The following is a 24,103-nucleotide window of genomic DNA, read 5'->3' on the forward strand; positions in this document are numbered from 1 at the left end:
TAGTCCTAAAAATATTATTTTAATAATATTTGCATGTCTCATGACACATTCTCTGTATGTAATATTGGCTGCATTTTTGATAGTTGTTTGTGTGCCATGTTGTTCCAGACCACAACAAATGTTACCCAGCTTGCAAAGATTATAATAAATCCATTAGAAGAAGACAGCCTGCCGTTTCCTTTAACTTCTTTCCTTTAACACACACATCTATACCTTTGGCCATTCTAAGACATTCATTTCCAGGAGTTAGCTCACCCTCTGAGAAACCTTAATTTTACTAATGTTCTCCAATGTTGTAAAAATGTGTAGAATAAATATAAAATTTCAACATTTCTGTCAACTAAGATTTGCGTCAGCTTGCGACATACATTTGTATTTCAGAAAGGCGTTGTGCCAGGCAGGTGGCTGTTGCAAACAAAACAAATACCTGTGCAAGCAGATATTCTCAAACATGAACAACATCACATCCAAATACCGCACCCGCCTCACAGATAAGAGCTTGCAGTCTTATAAACCCTTACATCACGTGTTGCTTTCATTATAAGACTTATACAATGATTTGAATTTTTTGCGGCCTCTGACAGATTTGTTTTTTGTATTTTTGGTCCAATATGGCTCTTTGAACATTTTGGGTTGCCGACCCCTGGTATAGGGCTTAAAATGTAGTTAAAACAGACATCTCGCAAGCAGGGTTGCCTTAACCCAAGGGGAGTCCATGGGGCTGAGGTAATTTTGCCCCCGTCCCCCATTAAGAAAACACAGTTTGAAAATAAAAAATCATGATTGTACTCAACATAACGGCAATAATGCAAAATTATTATCCATTTAAAAAAATATTTCATTCATTAATACATCTCCTTCTCGACGGGCGCATGCGCGAGTTTAACAGGGCCAGTCAATCTCGGAGATTGCCTGTGCTTTTAGCTCAGTAGTCAGCACACTCGTCTCTAGCACCGGCCAACTGGGTTCGCGCTCCACTCGGAGCAGTAGGAAAAAACAACGTGGCCGAGAGAGACAGAGAGCAAGTGACTACACAATCGCTACATAAAGTAGAGCTGTTTGTGATTGACAGTTATGAACACCAATCATTGCATTGTCAAAATCGGGGGCCCCTGATTGGGCGAGGGCACCTTGGCGTCAGCCCAGGTAAATCCGTGCATTAAGGCAGCCCTGCTTGCAGTATAATTTGGGTTAAAATAACCAGATTTTATGCTAATTCAGTTCTCTTTAGTCTACATTCACATACAGTACAGTACAATTTTGTACATTAGCCCAAAACTTCCAATGACTTTCCATTTCTTCTCAATATGATTCAAAAGTCAAAATTAATCTAATAAATGAAAATGTATAACACTTTTTCATGATCAACTAATTATTAGTTGAGCTCATAGGACTAGATAGTACAATCCCTCAGATTAATCAGCAGTTAGTGTTGAGTGGGGGGTGGGGGGTTAGGGGCAAAAGCTTCAGGTGGGCACCCTCCTTCACTGGTGTTTTGTTGATAGGCCCACGACACCTCCGGAGGGCTCAACGGCGACATCTGGCGTCCCAGGTGTGCCCCCCTCTGCCTTTACCCCTAGATGTCATTTAGCAGCCCAGTTTGGGTCCTTTCTCTTGAACCATATCCATCTGCTACTTTGTTCAGCAGCATCCGACAGCGATTTGACAGCCCGCCGGAAGGCCTGACCTCTCAATCCCATTCCTTTGAGGAGCTTGGTTGTGGACGTAGCAACGAAGCCTCTGCACCCGACTTCAACTGGAAGCACTCGGGCACGCCAGCCGCGCTGCTCTGCCTCGGCTGCTATGTCCGCATACCTCAGTTGTTTGCGCTCATATGCTTCACCAACTGCTGCTTCCCATGGTACAGTTAGTTCAACAATGAACACAGTCTTCTGGGAGGTTGACCACAAGACCAGGTTCGGCCTGAAGCTGGTTGTAATGATTTCAGGCGGGAAGATGAGTTTGTGGTCCAAGTCAACCTGCATTTTCCAGTCCCGGGCAGAGTCCAGAAGGGTTGCCTCCACTCTTGCAGATGGTTTTGCTGGGAGTTGTCCTGCTCTTACAAACTGAGTGGTGATTGAGTGACTAGGGATTGGGGGAGGGAGGGCCTTGTTGTTATTTCTCCTTTCCTCCAGGGTGATCGCCAGCTGTCTTAAGACCTGGTTGTGCCTCCAGGTGTAGCGGCCTTGAGACAAACTGATTTTGCAGCCGGTGAGGATGTGACGGAGTGTTGCAGGGGTTTGACAGAGTGCACAAGAAGTATATTCTCCAAACCATTGGTTTAAGTTCTTGGGTGTGGGAAGAACATCGTAGGTAGCTCTGATGATGAAGCTGATTTGGCTCCCTTCCATTTCCCAAAGATCCTTCCATGTGAGCTTACGATGCTCCAGGTTTTCCCAGCTAGTCCACTGTCCCTGTTTGGACTGTGCCACTGCTGTTGCACATCTCTCTGCCTCCTCTTGTTGTCGAACCTGATCAACCACCAGCTTTCTCCTCTGGGCTGATGTTGCCTTGTGCCATGTGGGTCGACTAGCCCCAAGTCCAAACCCACCTCTTCCGTGCTGCACTTGTCCCACTATGTCTCCATGCCTGAAAGCAGATTTAGCTTGTTGTACGGCCTCAGATGGGATCCATTTCCTCCCGGTTGTCAGTCTGGGAGCAACCACTCGGATCACCTCATCTTGAGACTCAGTCAGTGTCATGTTCAGCCTCACCTTGGTGCATTTAAACTCCTCCGTGAGGCTAGAGATGGGCAGTTCCAGGGCACCATGACCATATAGGCCGATGTTACTGAGGCACCGTGGGAGACCAAGCCACTTCTTGATGTATGCACTGACTGTTCTCTCCAGCTTCTCGACTTTGGACATGGGGATCTCATAGACCGTTAGTGGCCACATCAAACGGGGGAGCAATCCAAACTAGGCAACACAGTTTCAAGTTGCCAGGAAGTAAGGTCTTGTCAATGCGGGCAAGGCCTTTGATGGTTTCTTCCCTCAGCTGATTGCTCTGGTCCGAGTCTTTGAGACTTGCGTTGTACAATCGCCCTAGACTCTTGACTGGCAGCTCTGACACCAACGGAATGGGAGTATCCTCGATGTAGAACCTCTGGTCCGTGAGTTTCCCCTTGACGATAGATATGCTCCTGGACTTGCTGGGTTTAAACTTCATCCGTGCCCATGTAATGTTGGCATGAAGCTTTCCCAGCAGATGTTTAGTGCATGCAATGGTTGAGGTCAAGGTGGTCATGTCGTCCATATAGGCACGGATGGGAGGTAGACGCTGTCCCCCTTTCAGATGTTCTCCACCCACAACCCATTTAGAAGCTCGAATTATCACTTCCATTGCCATGGTGAAGGCTAGAGGGGAGATGGTACATCCAGCCATTATTCCCACTTCCAGAGATTGCCATGATGTTGTGTATTCTGTTGTTTGACACAGAATTGCAGATCACGGAAGTAGTTTTTCACGAGGTTTGTGATGGTATTTGGCATGTGGAAGAAGTTGAAGGCTGTCCAGATGAGAGAATGAGGGACGGATCCAAAAGCATTGGCTAGGTCTAGGAATAAGACGTGCAGGTCTCTTCCTTCCCTCTTGGCAGATTGGATTTGGTGCCATATCATGCTTGTATGCTCCAGGCAGCCTGAGAAACCAGGAATTCCAGCTTTCTGCACGGATGTATCAATCAAGCTGTTTTGCTTCAGGTACGTTGTCATCCTTTTAGCAATGATGCTAAAGAAGACCTTCCCTTCAACGTTTACCAGGTTGATCTGCCGGAATTGATCAATGTTTGAGGCATCTTTTTCCTTTGGGATTAATACTCCCCCAGCTCTACGCCACACTTTTGGGATGGTTTGCTTCGTCCACATCACCTTCATCTGCCTCCACAGAAAGCGTAAGACATTTGGGGAATTTTTGTACAGCTGATATGGAACTCCATTTGGTCCTGGAGCTGAAGCTGCCCTTGATTTCCTCACTGCTTCCTCAACCTCGCTCCACCTTGGGGGACTGTCGTCCAGCTGGTGTTCTGGTTGAGGTATTGGTGGCATGTCTGATGGTATCTCTCTCTGTTCGAATCTTTGACTGTCTGTGTGAGTGGTTTTCAGGTGGTCTTCCAGTTCCCTCTTTGACACCTCAAGTGATCCACTCTTTTCCTTTGTGAAGAGGCCTTTCACAAATCTGAAAGGGTCCTTGTAGAAGGATGTTCTCGCCCTTTCCTTCCTCTTGCGTCGAGTCCTGAGGTTTTCAGCTCTCCGCAATCTTCCCAGGTGTCCCTTCAGGTCTGTTTGCAGGAGGTCAATGCCCACTCTTTCCTCCAGTGAGGCTCTCTTCCATTCCTTCCTCAAAACCCTTCTCTCTTTGACCAGTCGTTCGATTTCCTTTTGCCTTCTGGACTTTGGAGGGGTTGTTGATGGCATGTCCTTTTTCCCTGTCACGTGTGTTCCGAATCTTTCTGCTCCATAGGAGTAGATCAGATCTCCCATCTTCTCTAGTTTCTTCTCCACCGTTCCTTTGATTCCGTCCAGGATCTTGATCAGGTCTGCATCGATTATTCCCCACTCTTTCTTGCTGCTGGACTTTGGCCACTTCACATGAGGTCTGTGGCCTTGCATGTTCTTCTCCAAAGCAGGTTGCAAGTGGCTTGGTTCCACAATCTCTGATGTAGTGCTTGAATTACTTTCAGCCTCTGGGGTATTGATGCTCGGTGGACTGTGGGTTAAATCCTGCCGCTGAGCTTCACTCGCCTGACTTGACCTTTCTCTCAAAAGATAGAGATCAATGCGAGGTTATATAATATTATTAACTAATAATGATAACGAACCAAAAAATATAAATAAATAACTTTTCATTTCTTTACAATTCTTTTCAATGGCTATGACTACAGTTGTGAAGTGTGATTTTTATTTTTGAACCAATCCAGTAAATGCATTAGTTGCAAACGCAAAGCTGGCCACTGTTGACAATAAATGTGAAACACTAATGTAACAATAGCATCAATGCTAGCGCTGACACAATGCAAGGCCAACAGATGTTAAAAACTACACGTTTGCTTTAGACGTCATAACAGCACACTTGAAATATATCGCAAAGTAGTCAGCGTGAGAAGATGACATATTGATCAATTAGGCACATAGTCTAACCCTCAGCAGACATAAAAATGTGCTGTTCCATCCATCACGCAACAGAATGTCAGGTTAGTGATTATACATCCACTTTCATTCAGCAGTGGATGAAACAAGATTCATCACTCATAAATATATTAATGAACGACTTGCCAAAAGATGATGCAAGCATGTGAAAAAAAGGGGGGGGGGGGAAACAGACGCCCGAACAAAACAATGTAGCCCAGCAAGCAATAGTCACATTTTGCTGACCTTAAACGCTAACCTGAGAGTAAACGAGATGTTCCAATTGCACACAACATTAAAAATAATGTTGTGCATTTACAATTGTACATACTACTGCAACACTATTGGGGGAATTGGTGATTAGATGAGCCATAATGGTGTATAGCAGGGGTGCTCATTACGTCGATCGCGATCTACCGGTCGATCACGGAGGGTGTGTCAGTCGATCCCCAGCCAGGCATTAAAAAAATAGTCCTAAAAATGAGCGATCATAAATCTTCACTATGACGTCACTTTCGTCACTTGATTGACATTCACGGCACCCGAGGGTCTTCTGAGATGACACTGGCTGCTGCCAGCTCATTATTAAGAAAAAATTACTGACAGGAAGGCGAGAAACACTTTTTATTTCAACAGACTCTGGCGCCGTACCTGTCGTCAAAACTCCAAAGACCGACTGCACGGTTCCGGTCTTCACAATAAAAGCGCTGCTTCATCCTGCCTGCACTAACAAAATAAGAGTCTCAGAAAGCTAGCAAGCTACGGAGTTTGCCGCCAATGTATTTCTTGTCAAGTGTATACAAAGGAGTACGGAAGCTGGACAAATAAGATGCCAAAAACCAACCACTTTCATGTGGTATTGGACAGAAAGGAGGACTTTTTTTCTCCTCTATTTGAAAATGCGGACGTTATCAGCACTACTGTCTGATTCCAATCAATGCAAGTCATCAGAATCAGGTAATACACCAACTTATATTCTTGTCTTCATGAAAGAAATGAATCTATATGTGTTAAACATGCTTGCATTATCTTTAAACACCTTTAACTTGTTAACAATATTAACTATACGTGTTAAACATTAAACATGCTTGTATTATCTTTAAACACCTTTAACTTGTTAACAATATTAACTATATGTGTTAAACATGCTTGCATTATCTTTAAACACCTTTAACTTGTTAACAATATTAACTATATGTATTAAACATTCTTGTATTATCATTAAACACCTTTAATTTATTAACAATATTAACTATATGTGTTAAACATGCTTGCATTATCATTAAACACCTTTAACTTGTTAACAAAAACATATATTTCATAAATAAGTAAATATAAATTATATATATGAATGAGGTAGATCCCCGCGACTTGATCAATTGAAAAGTAGCTCGCCTGCAGAAAAAGTGTGAGCACCCCTGGTGTATAGGATGCCAGAAGAAGTGATACTAGCTGCAAACTGGTTATATTTAATAATTGATTTGGCCAGATTGAGCGTAAGGTATTTCATAAAAAAGGAAAATTAGAAACATTGTATCATTTTGGGCAGAGTTCATATGGGCATTTTGGAGCAGGACTTGAACAGTGCGGGTGTGTCAGTCAATATTAAGATGCTTCCATGCCGCATTATGAACATAACGCGCCGTGAAGCAGCGCTCAACACACCTATTATGCAACATTGAGAAAGACATTATGTCTTTTAGATCAAATCTTCAAGACTCTCGGGTTTCAAAACATTATTATATATTGATGCATAATGGCTTTTGTTGCAATCCTGGTTGTATTAGAAAATATTTAAGGAATACGTCCGAGTGAATTACTGATCCAATGTGTAACATGTTTCTCACTTTTACAAGAAGAAGCATTGGTATAATACTATCTAGTGCTGTGTCCTAACAAATAATAGAGATGTACCAATGTTTTTTTTTAAGTTAATGTTTTGACTTCATTTAAACGCTTTTACTGTGTTTTCACTGCATATTTCACAGATAAATGCCATGTAAAGGTTTTTGGAAACAGCTTTTACACTCCTTCGATGTGTGTTTGCATGAAGTGTGATTCACTTTTACAATATCTAATTCAAACAGAACCTTCAAAGTCGTACAAATTAGAGTTCAATCAAAGTTTTCTAGAAAAAAATAAATTCATTTGTGTTTTACTTTTGACTTTTTTTTTTTTTATCACCAAGCTGCCATTAATGAAAACAAGGAAAACTGTGATAACAATGCAACCAGAAATGCAATTTACTGTTCTGGGTTCTCAGTACTTAATGAGCAATACATCATTTAAGCTGTATATACATTTTTTCCAACCATGCAGATGCGACATTATGTAGCATATAGCTGCTTTTTAACTTCTTAACTAACAATGTGCAACAATACATAACACAAAACTAGGGCTGTCAAACGATACATTCTTGAAATCCGATTTGGATTTGCATTATTCATGATTAATTACAGGTTATTACTCACTTGTATGAGTTAAATCACCCTAAAAAGGACCCACTATTATTAACACAAATGCAATTTTATAGTCAGAATGTGATGTATAAACACTTTTTAAATGTTTACTTGAATGTACATCATTTATTTGCTCAAAACATGTTAACAGATTTACTTAAAAGTCCCAACTGGTTGTATTTTGAACTGAAATGTCTTCATATAAAATGTTTCACCTTTCCATTGACCTGATCACTGACCGTTAAACGACCTATGATGCCTTCAGGTAATCGTCTGCGGTTAAGGCAAAGGAGCATGTATGATTAAAGAAAGTGGTGTGATTATTCTGTGTATTAACAGTACATGATTAATGCGATCATTTCTTTTGTAGTTAATCACATGAGTTAACTTGTTATTTTTGACAGCTCTACATAAAACATAGAAAACTAGAAATATGGGAAAGCATATAGATGACATCATGGTCTAAGTTGCATAGTTGGTAATGGCGCATGAAATAATAATAAAAAAGGCTAATCAAATACTACTACTGTAATTAGTGTGAACATTTAAGCATTTTCTCATTGCATTATGACATTTTGGTCTAATTTTTCATTTTTTGTTTATATTATTTCGACAATGCTCTTTGGAAAACCCTGCTGTATGTAGTACCCTGAAACTAAAGTTGGATTTAAAATCTAAAGTTGTATTATAATGCATAAAGAGAATAATACTTATTCTGTTTTTGTTAAATTTATTATGCAATGTTTTTCATTTTTCATATTCATCTCCATGTATGATTGGTTATGAGTATTGGGGAGGGGAGCTGCGTCATATCCTAGGTTATGTGTGTAATGCGCATGCTCAAGAGGGAAATGGTAAGTGGAACGGTGATAGCGGGGAAAAAGGATATCAGAAAATGCCTGTAATATGAATTGTGGGTTTCATGAATAAATATTGCACCAAAGAGACGAGGTTTGGTCATTTTAGGGGTGCAACATGTACACATTTCTAAGTGTTACCAAATGACCAAAGAGTGTGTGTTTTAGCACGAGCACTAGTCATGGGCTGTGCTGCACGCTTCATGGCGGCGGTAATGCACACTCTCCCCATGATTGATGATCTCCGGCCTGCCACCAATACTTCGCCTTTTGTGCCTGCTTATATTTGATTACAGAATAAATGCACGATGAGATACCGTCATCTAAAAGGTAGCGCCAAATCTAACTGTGGCGGTCCTACTATTTTATTTTTGTCGGGCCAACATTTAATTGACTGAGTTTTGAGTGATCATCATCAATTGTTAAAGTACACTCTGTTAAGTTCTCTTTATATCCAGCCAGCCTAGCACAGCATGCCGCACACATGCTTCCCATCATCCTCCTGTCGTCGAGCACTTTCTCGCCGCCATCTACACAGACATCAAACTTTCACAAGTGTTTGAAATATTTAAACGCTCCAAGGTTTGAGCAGGCAGGAAAACAAGGAGGCCGCCGTGCCCTGAGCACCTGGCGAAACTGTGCCATCCCTCTTGGTATGTAGGTCACAATGGCGAACGTTCCCAAGGTGGCCCATATATAAAATTACAGGAATAGCTACTGCGCTCCCATGGATACATTGTCTCCTCCACAATGGCCGACAGCGTGCACCGACAACACGCTGCACAACGCTGGATTCAACAAGTGGTGTGTAAGAGTTTGAGTTTGAGTTTATTTTGAACATGCAAGCATACAACATGATACATCACAATTTCCAGTATCTCTATTCAACATGTTCGAAAATGAGTAGAAAGAAGCAGAGTTTTTTTAATCATACCCCTTTTCCTTTACATAGCAGTTGCTAAAACTTTTGTTCACTTCCTGTTCTCAATTTATTCACAATATACTCCATAAGTAATCACAATAAAAAATAAATACATGAATAAATAATAATTGGTGAAGTAAGTTATAATAAATAAATGATAAATGGGTTATACTTGTATAGCGCTTTTCTACCTTCAAGGTACTCAATGCGCTTTGACAGTATTTCCACATTCACCCATTCACACACACATTCACACACTGATGGCGGGAGCTGCCATGCAAGGCGCTAACCAGCAGCCATCAGGAGCAAGGGTGAAGTGTCTTGCCCAAGGACACAACGGACGTGACTAGGATGGTAGAAGGTGGGGATTGAACCCCAGTAACCAGCAACCCTCCGATTGCTGGCACGGCCACTCTCCCAACTTCGCCATATGGTGAAATAAGTAAGATTATCTAGAAAATGAATGGATGGATGAAATAAATTCAGAATGTTTATCATGGTTCTTCTTCTTTGTACTTTGTAAACACTTTAAGTTTGAAGAGTTTCTTGAAGTGGATCATATTAGTACATTGTTTGATTTCTTTGCTTAATCCATTCCATAATTTAATTCCACATACTGATATACTGGTCTTAAGTGTTGTACGTGCATACAAATGTTTTAAATTACATTTTTCTCTAAGATTATATTTCTCCTCTTTTGTTGAGAAGAATTGTTGTATACCGGTATTCTTGGGTAGCAGATTATAGTTTGCTTTGTGTAAAATTTTAGCCGTTTGAAAATTCACAATGTCGTGGAATTTCAGTATTTCAGAGTTCTTTTTGAAAAAGTCCTTTTTGTGCATTGTGTTGATAAAATATCTTATTTTCCCTCACTGCTTTGTCTTGCATAAAGCTGGAAATAAGGATCTCTGAGTACATGTACTAGATTATTTTTTGTTCACTCCAACGGCTTCTATTGATTAGTCAAAACACACACACACACACACACACACACGCACACACACACGCACACACACATGCACACACAGCCTGCCTGAGGTTCACATTTCTTCTCTCCTTTGTGAAATTATGTGTTGGTGAGCCTGGGAGTGAGAGAGCGAGGAAGAGAGAGAAAGAGAAAAAGAGAGAGAGCAAGTGAGAAATCTGACAAGTGAGAATGAGCGAGAGAGACAGAGATGGAAGTTCTGTGTTGAGAACGTGAAAACATTTCCGCCCTCAGATAACCAATCTGTCAGGGCCGCTGGTCATTGCGTACATTCATCTCCAAATGCAATGCCCCCACCTGAACCCTGATTGTAGCACAAATCTAGTGTAGTCATGGTGGAATGGGACATTTATGTGAAAAAGTGCAGGCTTTAAAACTTTAACAGCCGATGTGTTACTACGCTAGAAAAAAATTTCCTCAGTATTCGCTCTTACAATAACAATGTCGCTACAGCATGGTTATTATACGGGTTATGGAACGTAAATGAAGTATTGTTGCTGGTTTTTAGATGCATTTTTAAAGTGATTTAGAGGTAAAATTGATTGCTTCCACATTGCTAGCCACTTAGAAAAAGCCCATTTTTATATGTTAGAATGCAAAAAAACTAAAAACCTTTTGTCTCCTTGTCTTTCATAATAATTGTGAACGATAGGCAACATTCCAAAAAACTGCAGTTCCCCTTTAAAATTGTGCAAAACCAATATTTCTTACCTATTGGTACCTATTTCTGTGTATTTAGGATCTGCATAGGTCTCAAAAATTGGAAATCAAACAATAGAGGCATGGCAGAGATATTTATAAAACAGTCTTGCCTTCCTTCGTACTTCCTCCGAATGAGCCATTTAGAATTTGCCCCATTTGTGACGTTTTTCCAAGGGTGACGTAAATGGATAGTTCCATATCGCGTAAAGTTTTACCTGAGGAGCTTTGTGCGAGTCTGCCATAGTATTCCGCCATTGTAGTCAATAAGTTCCTTCTTTTTTTCTATGCTCTTGTTGTGGCATCCTGGCTCGTACATGCACATGCATGCTCTGCTGTTGTCATTTCTAGTACAAAGTTGCATATAGTTCTAACTAGGGATGTAACGGTATTGTAGATAGATTGTTTTGCGGTTTCAAAATCTTCACAACATTGCTGTGAATTGTGACCAGTTTTTTTCTGGCGCTTTTGCGTCCGCTGTTCTGGAATAAACTACAGCTCCCTAAATCCTCTGCGCAACATTGGCGCCCGGATTGCCACCCCAGCTGATCACTGCGTATGTTGCCACGACTCGTTGTATTAGCGACTCTATAATTTGTATGAATATATATATATATTTTTTAAACTGTTCAAGTAGAACAAGTAAGTCCAAAGCGTCCGTTTTTTAACTTAGGCATCTCTTTTAGACTAGACCACAACATGGGGACCGTAACACTGACAAACAGACAAACTCTGGCGAAAACATAACCTCTGTGGCGGAGGTAATAAAGTGCCCCACTTTCCTTTCGAGCTTTCCAAGCCAAAACAGACCGGGTCAAGGAGCACAGTGCCAAGGCAATCTATATTTAATGCCAGCAAGGCTAAACATTAATTTGTGAGGTATTTACTTTATTAAAAGTCAAATTGTGAGTCAACTTTTCTGAGAAACGGCATTTTGCAAACTGATATAAATACATGTCCACTACAGAGGACACTGTGTCTCAGAAAATAAAAGTTGAAAGACACTAAACTTAACATTATTATTTTACTCTTGTTACACCGGATAATTATATTGTCACTTTAAAGACACTCAACTGTAAGTTTAAAAAATATATATTTTCCTGTAAGATTGCTTGTTCCTGCCCTATTCTTTGCACTTAAAAATACATGTTTGTATGAATAAATATGATTGGAACATTTGAGATTTTTATTTGAGTTCAATTACAATTATTGTAAACATTCTTGCCACTTCATTTTACATAGTATGGCATTTTTACCAAGTCTTTTTTTTTTGTCTATATACCACAATAACTGTGGCATTAATACCGTGATAATATCCCATTTTGAGATCGTATCATCTCTAGTTCTAATGTATATCTGTCAGTAGACTCGTTATAGAAGTGCTAAAAACTACAACATCGCTAATGGGGAGAAGATGCAGTCAAAGCACGTAAATAAGACCACCCACAAAACGGCGCATCCTGAAGAGACGGTTAGCAAGCGGCTTGAAGATTGTAGAGTAAAACAACTTGCACTGAGCCTAGTCTATAAAATCCGCTACACCTCTCTGATACCGAAGTACATGTCAAACTACTTCCTTAATGTAAATGACTGCCATAACCACAACACCAGGGGGAGCTCCACTAACCACGTTAAACCCAGATTCCAATCTAACAAAGGTCTCAACTCATTCTCTTTCTATGCCACATCAATGTGGAATGCGCTCCAACAGGTATAAAAGAAAGAGCATCTCTATCCTCCTTCAAAACCGCAATAAAAGTTCACCTCCAGGCAGCTACAACCCTAAACTAACACCCTCCCCGGATTGTTAATAATCAAATGTAAACAATCAAATGCAGCCGAGTCATACCAAAGACTATAAAATGGGACCCATTACCTCCCTGCTTGGCACTCAGCATCAAAGGGTTGAAGTTGGGGGTTAAATCACCAAAATGATTCCCGGGCGCGGCGCCGCTGCTGCCCACTGCTCCCCAAGGGGATGGGTCAAATGCAGAGGACAAATTTCACCACATCTAGTGTGTGTGTGACAATCATTGGTACTTTAATCTTTAATCTTTTTCTTATGCCTTCTGATCTCTCTCTCTCTCTCTCTCTCTCTCTCTCTCTCTCTCTCTCTCTCTCTCTCTCTCTCTCTCTCTCTCTCTCTCTCTCTCTCTCTCTCTCCTCTCTCTCTCTCTCTCTCTCTCTCTCTCTCTCTCTCTCTCTGACCACTAATTGCTGTCCATATCCTACCAAGTCAGACCTACACTGTTCCAATATCCATTTCTCTGTTCTCAATTGTTGATGACTGATGATAACAACCAAACCTAACCCCCGCACCCTCTCCACACCCCGGATTGTAAATAATGTAAATAATAATTCAATGTGATTATCTTGTGTGATGACTGTATTATGATGATAGTATATATCTGATAGTATATATCTGTATCATGAATCAGTGGACTCCGACTTAAACAAGTTGAAAAACTTATTCGGGTGTTACATTTAGTGGTCAATTGTACGGAATATGTACTTCACTGTGCAACCTACTAATAAAAGTCTCAATCAATCAATCAATCAGTCTGTGAAACAAAATCCATGCAAAATTTTAACAAAAGAACCACCATTACATATTAGGTAGACCACAAGAAAATGCTTTAAATGTAAGAAAAACGTCATAATATGACCCCTTTAGAGTCCAAATTGCTGAATTTGCACAATTCTTGACCAAACAGAGCACAGAAACCGGAGATGAGGATGCTCAACCTCAGTCTACCATCTGATTGCGTAATACTTTGTAAACTGGGTTGGCTGGATGGCACACGTGCACATTTCTGTTTGTCAATATAATGTTTCCAGAAACATTAATTTTACACCATGACTTTCTACAACCTGTGCTATATCTTTAAATGTGGCATCATTGTGTTTGCTAATCAGACAATAAACTGCAGCTAAATGGGCACAGTATCATGGCTCTATGTGAAGGGGTCAGACCGTACGTGAGGCGGCAGGTGCTCGTCTTTCTACAGAGAGGAAAAGCCTTGACAGCGCCAATGTGTCAGCAACAAGTCAAGTGCAATACATTGGTTTCTTTATTTTTATGCTCTGCTGAATCTGACAGCCAAGAGCATATACTGTACATTAAAAACTTTTATCACAAAGTATTATTGCTTTTCTTGGAGAAGGATACAACATGGACTATAATACAAATAATGGTTAGACCACAAATGGTTTTGACGGACAATAAAGAAGTATTTGAACATTTTTTTTATCATAATTGAATTATTCAGGATTTTTTTTCTTGTTATCGTCCTAGTGAGAAACATTTAATAACAGTGATTAGAGTGTATCATTTAGGTAAAAAAACAAAACTCCAGAGTATTATCTCTATCATCACTTGATGTATTCAAGACTAACAGAGCTTGGCAGAAAAAATGTCACGGCCCGAGGTACACCAGTGCGCTGGACGCATCTTCGGGAGCGCGATAGGCACGTGTCAGTCCAGCTGCAGCAAGCAGCTGCAATCAATCGCCAGCAATCAGCGCACCTGTCACAGATGAGAAGACCTGCCTTCTTAAACCAGCACAACCTGCTATCCGGGGCAAGAATGTAGCGACCTGTTCAGTACAGTAAGCCGACACGTCAGTGCTATGCGCACTCTTTGCTCTCTGTGTTTTTCTCCCCCATCGCGTTTATCGTATCGTGTCCTCCTTGTCGTTCCAACAGCAGACCTCCGTTCCCGCGTTACGAGCTGTGCGTCTCGTCTCCCCGTGTTCCCTCTGCTTCCCTGACTGCCTCTTGGATCTCGACCTCCCGCCTGGACGCGGACCTTTGATGCCTCTGTATCGCCCCCGACTTCCTGCCTATCCTACGAGCATGCCCTGCCCCTATTGGACTTCCTCTCTCGCTCAACACTCCGGTAACGCTCAGCAATTAATTCCCACACATAGTCACACACCATACCCATTTTGGATTAGTACACACACTTCATTTATTATTTATATATATATTGTGCAATATATATAAATAAATATAGAGCTAAACGCCATCCCTCCTGTCTTTGCCGTCTCCTTCCTCCTGTACACACAACGAAAAACAAAACAAAACTAATTGACTAGTAGAAGAACGTGTGAAAAAGCAAGCTTAGTTCAAATGGTGTACCTGACAGAAGACATTAATTACAGGAAGTAGACACTGCAACAAGAAAGGGCAAATCCGACATGCCTGGCATTTACAAATGTACGGCGGTTACGTGTTATGGCTTTATCCAAATGGATTTTATGCGTATTGATTTTTGCAAGTCGTACAATGCTAGATCAGCGTGTGTTACGTTCATGTACTCCCATCAATACTGTATTATAATTGATTGGATTTTCATGTAGCCCTCTCCTCCTCGTATTTAAGAAATCGTTTTTGCTGAGCTTCTGGAGTCTTAATGATGGCGAGGCAAGTTGGAGAGTAAAGGCAGGAAAAGGTCAGAGGGGGATAAATGACTATTATACTGTATAGTGGCATCCTCCATGTATTTACAGAATAATCTTCAATAAGGTCCTCTCACTGTTAAACAAGCTCTATAGCCTTTGTCGTATATTCTCTGAAGGTGTAGATTAATATGCACATTTATATTGTACATTAGTGTCATGCTTGCTTATAAGGCAATGCACATACGGTATAGTGTATACTCTAAGGACTATCCTAAGCAGCAAGAAACTATACTTTGGGCAGTTTAATAGGCGAGCATGCAGGGTTACATTGTCATACCGCTCTTGTTAACAGTTAATAATTCAAAGACCTAAAGGGAATAAGAAGAAGCAGATCTTATTTAATCCTACCCCGTCTGCATATCACATTAGTCAGTGATACATTTGTTCACTTCCTGTATTCCTCGTACACAATAGGCTCGTAACATCGGACCCTGGCGAGACCCAAGGATGAAGCCAGAATGCACTGCTACCTCCACAGGCAAACCCAAACCGACCCCTCTGACACTCAAGCACGCCTGCCCAGACGTCCAATGCCTACAAGGGTGTGTAATTCTCAGATACACCAACAATTTGGCAGCTCAATTAAAATAGTCACTTGAACATGTTTTTTCATTTGCCGTTACCCTGAGACCAGGATGGCACCCAGCAAATGGTACCTCGACTTTGCGAGGCTCCAATGCACCCCGACGGAAGCGGCCACATAGCGCCACTGGCATGATTTTTGATCGCTGCCATCTAGCTCTGCCAACAACAGGAAATGACACAAAATCCGACACCAAGCAACTGGACATGCAAACCCAAAGCTGCAGAGAAGGCCAAGCCAAGAACACCTACAGAGGCCGCAGCGCGTCTCTCGTCCGCCTCACATGCCAGTTTTCAAAAAGATAAAAGAAAGCAAATGATAAAGATGTACAATGATAGAATTCACATCTACAGTTGAACGGTAAAAAATAAAAACATAACACAAATGTTGCAGATATCATAATTCAGTGGAACATCAACTTAGGAGTGTTATGAGATAAAAGCTGTCTCTTGGCTAATGGTTATGCTTTAGGTCGCAAGCAAAAATTAGAGTTACAAACATTCCCGCCATTAGTTGGTGTTGCAAATGTCACAGTGAACCTCCTAAGATACAACCAAAACATCTGGTCTTACTCATGAGCATGAACTTATAGCTAGAGATAGACATAACGTTGTTTTTAAATCCATGGGAAGGGAGAAATTGAGTGTGAAGAACAGTGCTGAGAAGAAGTGGATGATAATTATTGAATTAAATAACGAAATCAAACACACAACGTGTCGCCATCTTGGTGAAGCAATTTGAGCATATCACTGGTAGTCTGCGCCATACTGAATCTAACGCCAGCCGAAAGTGTTAAAATAGTATCTAATCGGTGGCCATTTATCCATGAAACTATGGAAACGCTGCTTACGGTGTGTCTGCTAGAGAAGCAGCTGGAAGGAGATAGATTGGCAAACAATTGATTTCACATAAATTCAATGAGACACGTGATTTGAAGTACAAATGTTTTGAGTTAAGAGCTCTGACCGTAACCAATTAAGATCAAAAGTTGGAGTACGACTGTAAATAAGTCAATAAATGAATGATTAATTAGCAAAGAGAGTGCTTTTAATTGACCGATTAATTTATGTAATTCATCATAGTAAGGATTGTTATTAATCATAAAAATATTTCAACCCAATTAACCCCCCTGCAGCGCAGAATGACTCAAAATCCCTGAAAAGTCTGGCACCATAATTTAGGCAATTTGTCCAAGTAGTGCGAGCGTAGCGCGTGGGCATATGTGCAGTTGATGTGGTAGTGACAGGCTGTGGAACCAAACAAGTCAATATGGAAAGTGCTGAACAGCACCATGGCCCTCTCCACGGGAAATGTGAGTAAAAAAACGAAGACAGTCGACTGACAACGTATTATGCACACTTACCGAGGCACTTCCAAATTAAAATAGCACATTATTAACACAAAAGGAGTAACCGCTCCACCTTATCCCCAATTTCCACTGGATGCGTAACGACTGATAACAGATAGGTTTCCATTCTAGTCAATTTGTCAGTTTCCATCGCCTGCTGACGTGCTGTGTCATGGATCTGGAACGATTGTGGTAGTCCGGAGCCCTCTGCAACATACCCGTTTAAGCAGAGCTTTTATTTTTCCTGGACGCCGGACACACAGCACAGACTTTAAAAAAAAAAAGTTAATTTAATCATTTATTCTTATTTATTTTATAATTCTTATTATCTTTTTAACTCTGTGTTTATCTAGTATTTATTAACTTTCATTTACTACATGACAATTAAGTAATTGTATTTAGTTTTTAACTACATATTTATGTAATATTGATGTATTTTACTAATTGTATTGTATCATATTATTACATTTTATTAATTTGTTTTATCTTCTTACTAGTGTTGTCCTGACTCCTGATACTAATATTTTGGTACCGGTACCAAAATTATTTCAATACTTTTCGATACTTTTCTAAATAAAGGGCACAACAAAAAATTGCGTTGTTGGAGCAGTGAGCAGCAGCGGTGGCCGCGCCCGGGAATCATTTTTGGTGATTTAATCCCCATTTCCAACCCTTGATGCAGAGTGCCAAACAGGGAGGTAATGGGTCCCATTTTTATAGTCTTTGGTATGACTCGGCCGGGGTTTGATCTCACAACCTACTGATCTCAAGGAGGACACTCTAACCACTAAGCCACTGAGTAGGTGATGTCACTACCGCTGTGCATGCAGGGCTTCAACAGTGCATATCACAGACACAGTCGGTGGGAATTGACTAACGGACACAGAGCATCCAGTGGTAATCCAGTGTTAACGCAGATAAATGAAACAATTGATGAACATAAAAAATTAATGACATTTAATCATGATTAATCAAAATAAATTCACAGCAACATTGTGATTATTCAGATTATATTTTCTAATTTTTAACACCATTCATTTTTACCTTTTTACTAATTTTTACACTTATGGCGAATTGTATTTTACTTTCTTTATTTAAATACTAAGTTATAAAAAACCATTCCAAACCAACCTGCCTTTTAACGTGGAAGGTACTGTTTTTGAGACAAAATATAAATGGACCTTGCATGCGGCTAGTGACATAAACATGCTGCTGAAAAATAGTCCAGTTGTAAAGTAATATTTTGTCTGATTTCCTACAAAATTCTTGCTGAGCTAATATCGCCATGTAGCCTTTCAACAAAACTATTTCATTGTTCATCATTTAGAGATGGCTAACAATGAAGCTAATGGGAGTCAGCATTGCGCCCATTAAAGAGGAACTGCACTTTTTTGGGAATTTTGCCTATCGTTCACAATCATTATGAAAGGCATGACAAAGGATGTATTTTTTTTTATGCATTCTAAATATTAAATACATTCGTTCAAAAGTCCGCTTAAAATGGAGCCTAAGGGAGCCGCTCTATTCTGTCTATAACAACATCCAAGCACCTCCAATAAGGTTTTATACACACACTGTAAGTAAATAGGTGATGTAGTAACATTAGTAGCACATTCATAATAACATTTAATATTTACGTATTTTGATAATTTTAAGTATTCGCAGCACATTATTTTCAAAAATGCATCACAACATTCATTTTTTTCTTTATCACTGATTTCTGCTCACTGCAGACTTTATGAGAGCCAAAAACATAATAAAACATCACTGTCTGATGTCATTAGGATGCCGACTGATAGGATGTTTGTATATTCCCATTTAGGTGTAGAATGACTCATAATCTTTGCGAAGAAAAGGGGGGAGTGACCAAGCGTTTTTTCGTGTCGTTCTCGCCATTTCTGGGTCTAAATTGGATGTCAAAGTGTACCAACTTGTCGGATTATTCCCTCAGCCTTCTTCTGTCCAGGTGCGAGGCATGATTTATGATCTACAATAAACTTCCAAGGAGCAGGGACACGAGGAAACAGCAGATCACTCGATGATGTAATCATAGGGACACACGGTAATGATCACGTCGCCGCTAAAACTAGTTTGTCTGTGTTAGCGCTTATAATAACAACATCACTAATACTTGGTTAATATTCAAATCACGAAATGTAAATGGAGTATTGTTGGCGCTTTTTGAATGGTTATTTATTGGGTTTTATGGGCGGAATAGAGGACCTACCATTGGCTCCGCTGTAAGCAGACTTTTATTTTCGTTTATTTAAGAGTAAGAATGCATTATTAAAAAAATCCATCCGTCGTCATGTCTTTCATAATGATTGTGAACGAAAAAGCACAGTTGCTCTTTAAGCCCTCTAAAACATCCCAAAACCGCCAACAATACTCCATTTACATGTCGTGACCTGACTATTAACCAAGTATTAGCAATATCGTTCTTCTAAGTGTTAATGCTGAGGTAATACTTTTAGCTGCGCTGTGATCAGAGGTAACTATCTTCTGCAGCTATTGACATCGCCTCTGAGTTGGTGAAAGTGAATTCTAGATTACAAATCATGACTCTCACATGTACACGTACAGTAAAGTAGAACGTTGAGACAATTAACCGAGAAGTTGGTCAAATTTGACATCCAACTTATACACACGTGAGGATTATGAGTAATTCTTCATCCAAACGGGAAGATATAAACATTCCATCAGTCGGCATCCCAGTGAGAGCAGACATTATATAGTAAATTATTGTTTTATTATGTTTGCAGTTTGTGTTTCTTTTTTAGCACTTAGCAATATTGTTATTTGCTGGACTTGCTTATCACACAGCTTCTAAAACTTGTAGCTCATCCTCTGCATATTCAGGCTCAAAAATAAAAGGTAGATTGTCCCAAAATAGTCGTCGTTGGCTATCATAAAGTCTGCCATGATTAATAGTTGTTGTTGTTGTTGTTGAAGGAAATAGCAAACTTTGTGATGCATCTGTGAAATTAATACTCCGCCGTATGCTTAAAATGACCAAAACAGGTAAATATTACAGCTAATTATGAATCTGCCTGTTACTTACTACATTACATATATGCTTACAGCATGTATATAAAACGATGATGGATGTTTTTGGATGTTTTTTAGAGTGCTTTATAGGCGAAATAGAGCGAATGCCATTACCTTCATTGTTAGCTGACTTTTGCCAGCATTTATTTACCAGTTAGAATGCATAAAAAAAGAAAAACATGTGTGTGCTTGTCCCACATAAGGATTGTGAATAGTAGGCAAAATTCCCAAAAAAAGTGCAGTTCCCCTTTAAGAAATTGTACCCATCGTCTGTAATAGGAATTTTATTTCATCTTTCCCCTACTGACCTTCTATGTTATATAATAACCAGAACTCAACCTCCATTATAAAAACTCTCACCCCCACTACCATCTAATCACTTCTTCTCATCATCATCCTCTCCCACGGCTCTCTTATAACAATAGTAGATCAGCTCTCACTTCCTCTTTATAACATGTTATGCTCAATAGCTGCATTATGAGCTCATTTACAGAACATTGGTTTGCTATCCATCATTAAATCCCTGCATTATTTATTGGATTCCTTTGCTGATTTCTTCTCAGGAAGACATGCTAAGAGTAGTTTCTACCATAGCCAAGACGGAAATGGTCAGTGGATCAGTTTGTTCCATGAAAAATATACAAAAAGTTAGCATGAAGTCCAATATAAAGTCAGATAGAGTACATTAGTGACTCTGATGGACAGGAATGGACACCTTGGCTTATTTCTGATGAGTAAGGCTCACCTGTAAAAGTAGGAGCAACCTCGCACTGTGTTGTGGCCGAAATATTCCTGGGTTTTCTCATTGCCAAAGTCCTCCAGAGGATCCGACCAAAGCAGGTCGCACATGGGCCCGAAAGCCGGCGGCTCCTTAAACCGATCCAACTAAACAGGAAGAACACGCGCGCGGTTCATAAAAAGACAAAATGACTTCAGCCAAAAGCGGTATTACCTTTTTAATATCGTCTAAGGTGTGTATTTCGGGTGAGAGTCCGCCGTGGACACACAGAAACTGCTGGTTCATGAGCGCAGCCAGAGGAAGGCAGTCAAACGCATCCATACACGAGTCGTAAACCTGCTCCGAATATTTGATTTTACCTGCCAGGCAAAGGAAGGGAACGGGTTGCATCAGAACACCCTCTGACATGTGGGGTAAAATATAGACTATATGATAGACACTCACATTCTTGTTTGAAGGTGAAATATTCTGTCAAATGTCTACATTCATGATTTCCACGCAGTAAAAATAGTGTCTTTGGATAGAGGATTTTCAGCGACCAAAGATATAAAACACACTGTTAAGATAAAAATTAAAATGCAGTTGTTATTTTTACACAATAGGACATATAGCTGAGTTATTTCCTACCAGGTGTGTCAGAAAAGGTTTCAGAACTGGTGTCACAAAAGCTATATTTCAAGTCCAAACTATACTATTTACTCTTCAAAGTAATCCAACACACTTTCCAAGGCTTCTCTGCCACGTCTTCATGAACTGTGAAGCAAACGACACAAGAAGTCTTTGCAGACGTGCTCGTTGATCATCATCATCATTCCTGGAACTTTTCTGACACACCATATGGATTTAATATTATACACGTACAAAAGCTTTCTATTCTGTTCCATTCTACTTTGCGATGGCCTCACCTCAATACTGAAGTAGCCACGGTCCACATAGTCCCCCAGGAACAGGTAGCGTGTTGTGGCTGGTGATCCTCCCACTTCGAAAAGCTTCATCAGGTCAAAGAACTGCCCGTGGATGTCCCCGCATACTGCAAATCAACACAAGGACACTGGATTTTAGAGTGTGAAAAACTGCATTCATTTGTTTTGTGCGGGTATGTACATTCAGTAAGTCCTGCAAAATGCAAAATGATTTCATCAAAACTCTACATGAGTAGACGGGTGCAAAAACCCTGGGTAAAAATCTTTTTTAAAGTCACTTTAAGAGTTCAAACAACTACCAAGAAGGATGGCATGTGGATGATCAGTTTTTAAAAATATATATCTTTTTCAATTAACACTTATTTTTACACTTGCAGTACTGACATTTTGATTTCAGAAGTAGTAAGTTTGGAGTAATATGAATGGGAAATCAATAAGATTTTTTTTTTGTACAAAATAACAAAATGAACAGAATGAAATAAATAACTTAATTTTTTCAAGAGGGGGGTTCATTTTAATGTTTACCTTGCATGTCCTGGGTGGGAATCAAACCACTAGTTTCCTCTTGTTTGGATTTTTTTATCTGTCTGATTGCTCATGATTCATATTGCCGAGTGGAGGCCAACTCGCTCTTGTCTCGCTTCTCACCGCTGATTGGTCAGCTGCTGCGTGCTCTCAATCACTGTCACGTTGGCAAGAGGGCAGCCCCAGAAACCAAATCCATGAGCTTGTGAGCGGTCTTAAGGTGACAATATTCAGCCTTAGCTGCCGTATTTCCGCCTGGTGCTAGTGTTTGACTTGTCTCCATTCAATAGCGTAACATAATTTTTAGGCGTTAAAAAGTGCGGGATACAAAAACGTAATGCAATTTTTTTTAAATAAATAATTTTTAGGGTACAACAAAAATACCACTCTACTAACAATTATTCAATTTTTTGCTAAGAAATGATTTTAATTTGTTGTAAGAACAGGATCACTAGAGAAAAGTGGTGCATTTATTTTTCAAAAAATATTAATTTATTATTAAAGAGGTATATTATTTGAATTAGACAAATTATTTTTGAATATATTACTATAGCTTTGCATTAATTGACCTAAATTGGATTGGTTTTAGCATCTTTAATGGACTGTGCCCCCACTACATTCTTTAATTTTAATGTATACGACGCTCAATGGAAAAACACCATTGCTATAGAACAATGTATGATTGAAGTAGATGTACGCTTATTCAGTACAAAATAATGAAATGGACAAGAGAACAACAGTGAAGACGCATGCTGTCTTCAGGGTCATAAAATCCGATGTTTATGTTCTCTGGCTGAAAGGCTGTCGGCCTCCAAAGTGAAGCATGCGAGAGACACAGACTTTTTTGTACTGAGCATTGTATGACTTCGCATTGCAAAAACCAACGTCTAATTTCCTTGCGGCCCTCAATTTTTCATTATCATCTCTCGCTCCGTCTCCCTCCTCTCTCCTACTCACCCTCCATTCTCCTCTCTCTTTTCCTGTCTCCCCTATCAGCTCCACAGTGGCCTTCGCCCACTCAAAGCTTAGAGCGATGTGAGTGGGAGACCGCTAGTGTGACTAAAGCAATCAAACACACACACACACACACACACACACACACACACACACACACACACACACACACACACACACACACACACACACACACACACACACACACACACACACACACACACACACACACACACACACACACGCACACACACGCACGCACACACACACACGACCACGTACGTACAGTACATGCACGTACATGAACAAACCCAGCGTCCAAGTAAAGATTTTGCAAGTGCACAAATGTCTCAACACGCACACACACGCACACACACAATAATATCACACGGCTGCTTCATTGCTAATCAATAAAGCTTCTATTTCTTGAAACCCATTTGTTGCGTGCCACCTTTTCAATGAAAGAACCTTG

The 24,103-nt window shown here is 40.2% G+C and overlaps 1 protein-coding gene across 2 annotated transcripts in view; it reads right to left on the bottom strand.

Moving 5' to 3' along the window:
- LOC133650884 (protein phosphatase 3 catalytic subunit alpha-like) overlaps positions 1 to 24,103 on the bottom strand; it is a 63,127-nt gene that overhangs the window by 21,916 nt on the left and 17,108 nt on the right. For both annotated transcript variants that reach the window (XM_062048621.1, XM_062048620.1), the window contains exons 3-6: positions 22,135 to 22,259; positions 21,674 to 21,785; positions 21,443 to 21,588; positions 21,236 to 21,375 (exon numbers count right to left, since the gene is read on the bottom strand). In XM_062048621.1, the coding sequence (XP_061904605.1) occupies positions 21,236 to 21,375; positions 21,443 to 21,588; positions 21,674 to 21,785; positions 22,135 to 22,259 (523 nt within the window). The remainder of the gene's footprint in view (positions 1 to 21,235; positions 21,376 to 21,442; positions 21,589 to 21,673; positions 21,786 to 22,134; positions 22,260 to 24,103) is intronic.

Source organism: Entelurus aequoreus, linkage group LG05 (assembly GCF_033978785.1).
Source record: "Entelurus aequoreus isolate RoL-2023_Sb linkage group LG05, RoL_Eaeq_v1.1, whole genome shotgun sequence".
Lineage (NCBI taxonomy): Eukaryota > Metazoa > Chordata > Actinopteri > Syngnathiformes > Syngnathidae > Entelurus > Entelurus aequoreus.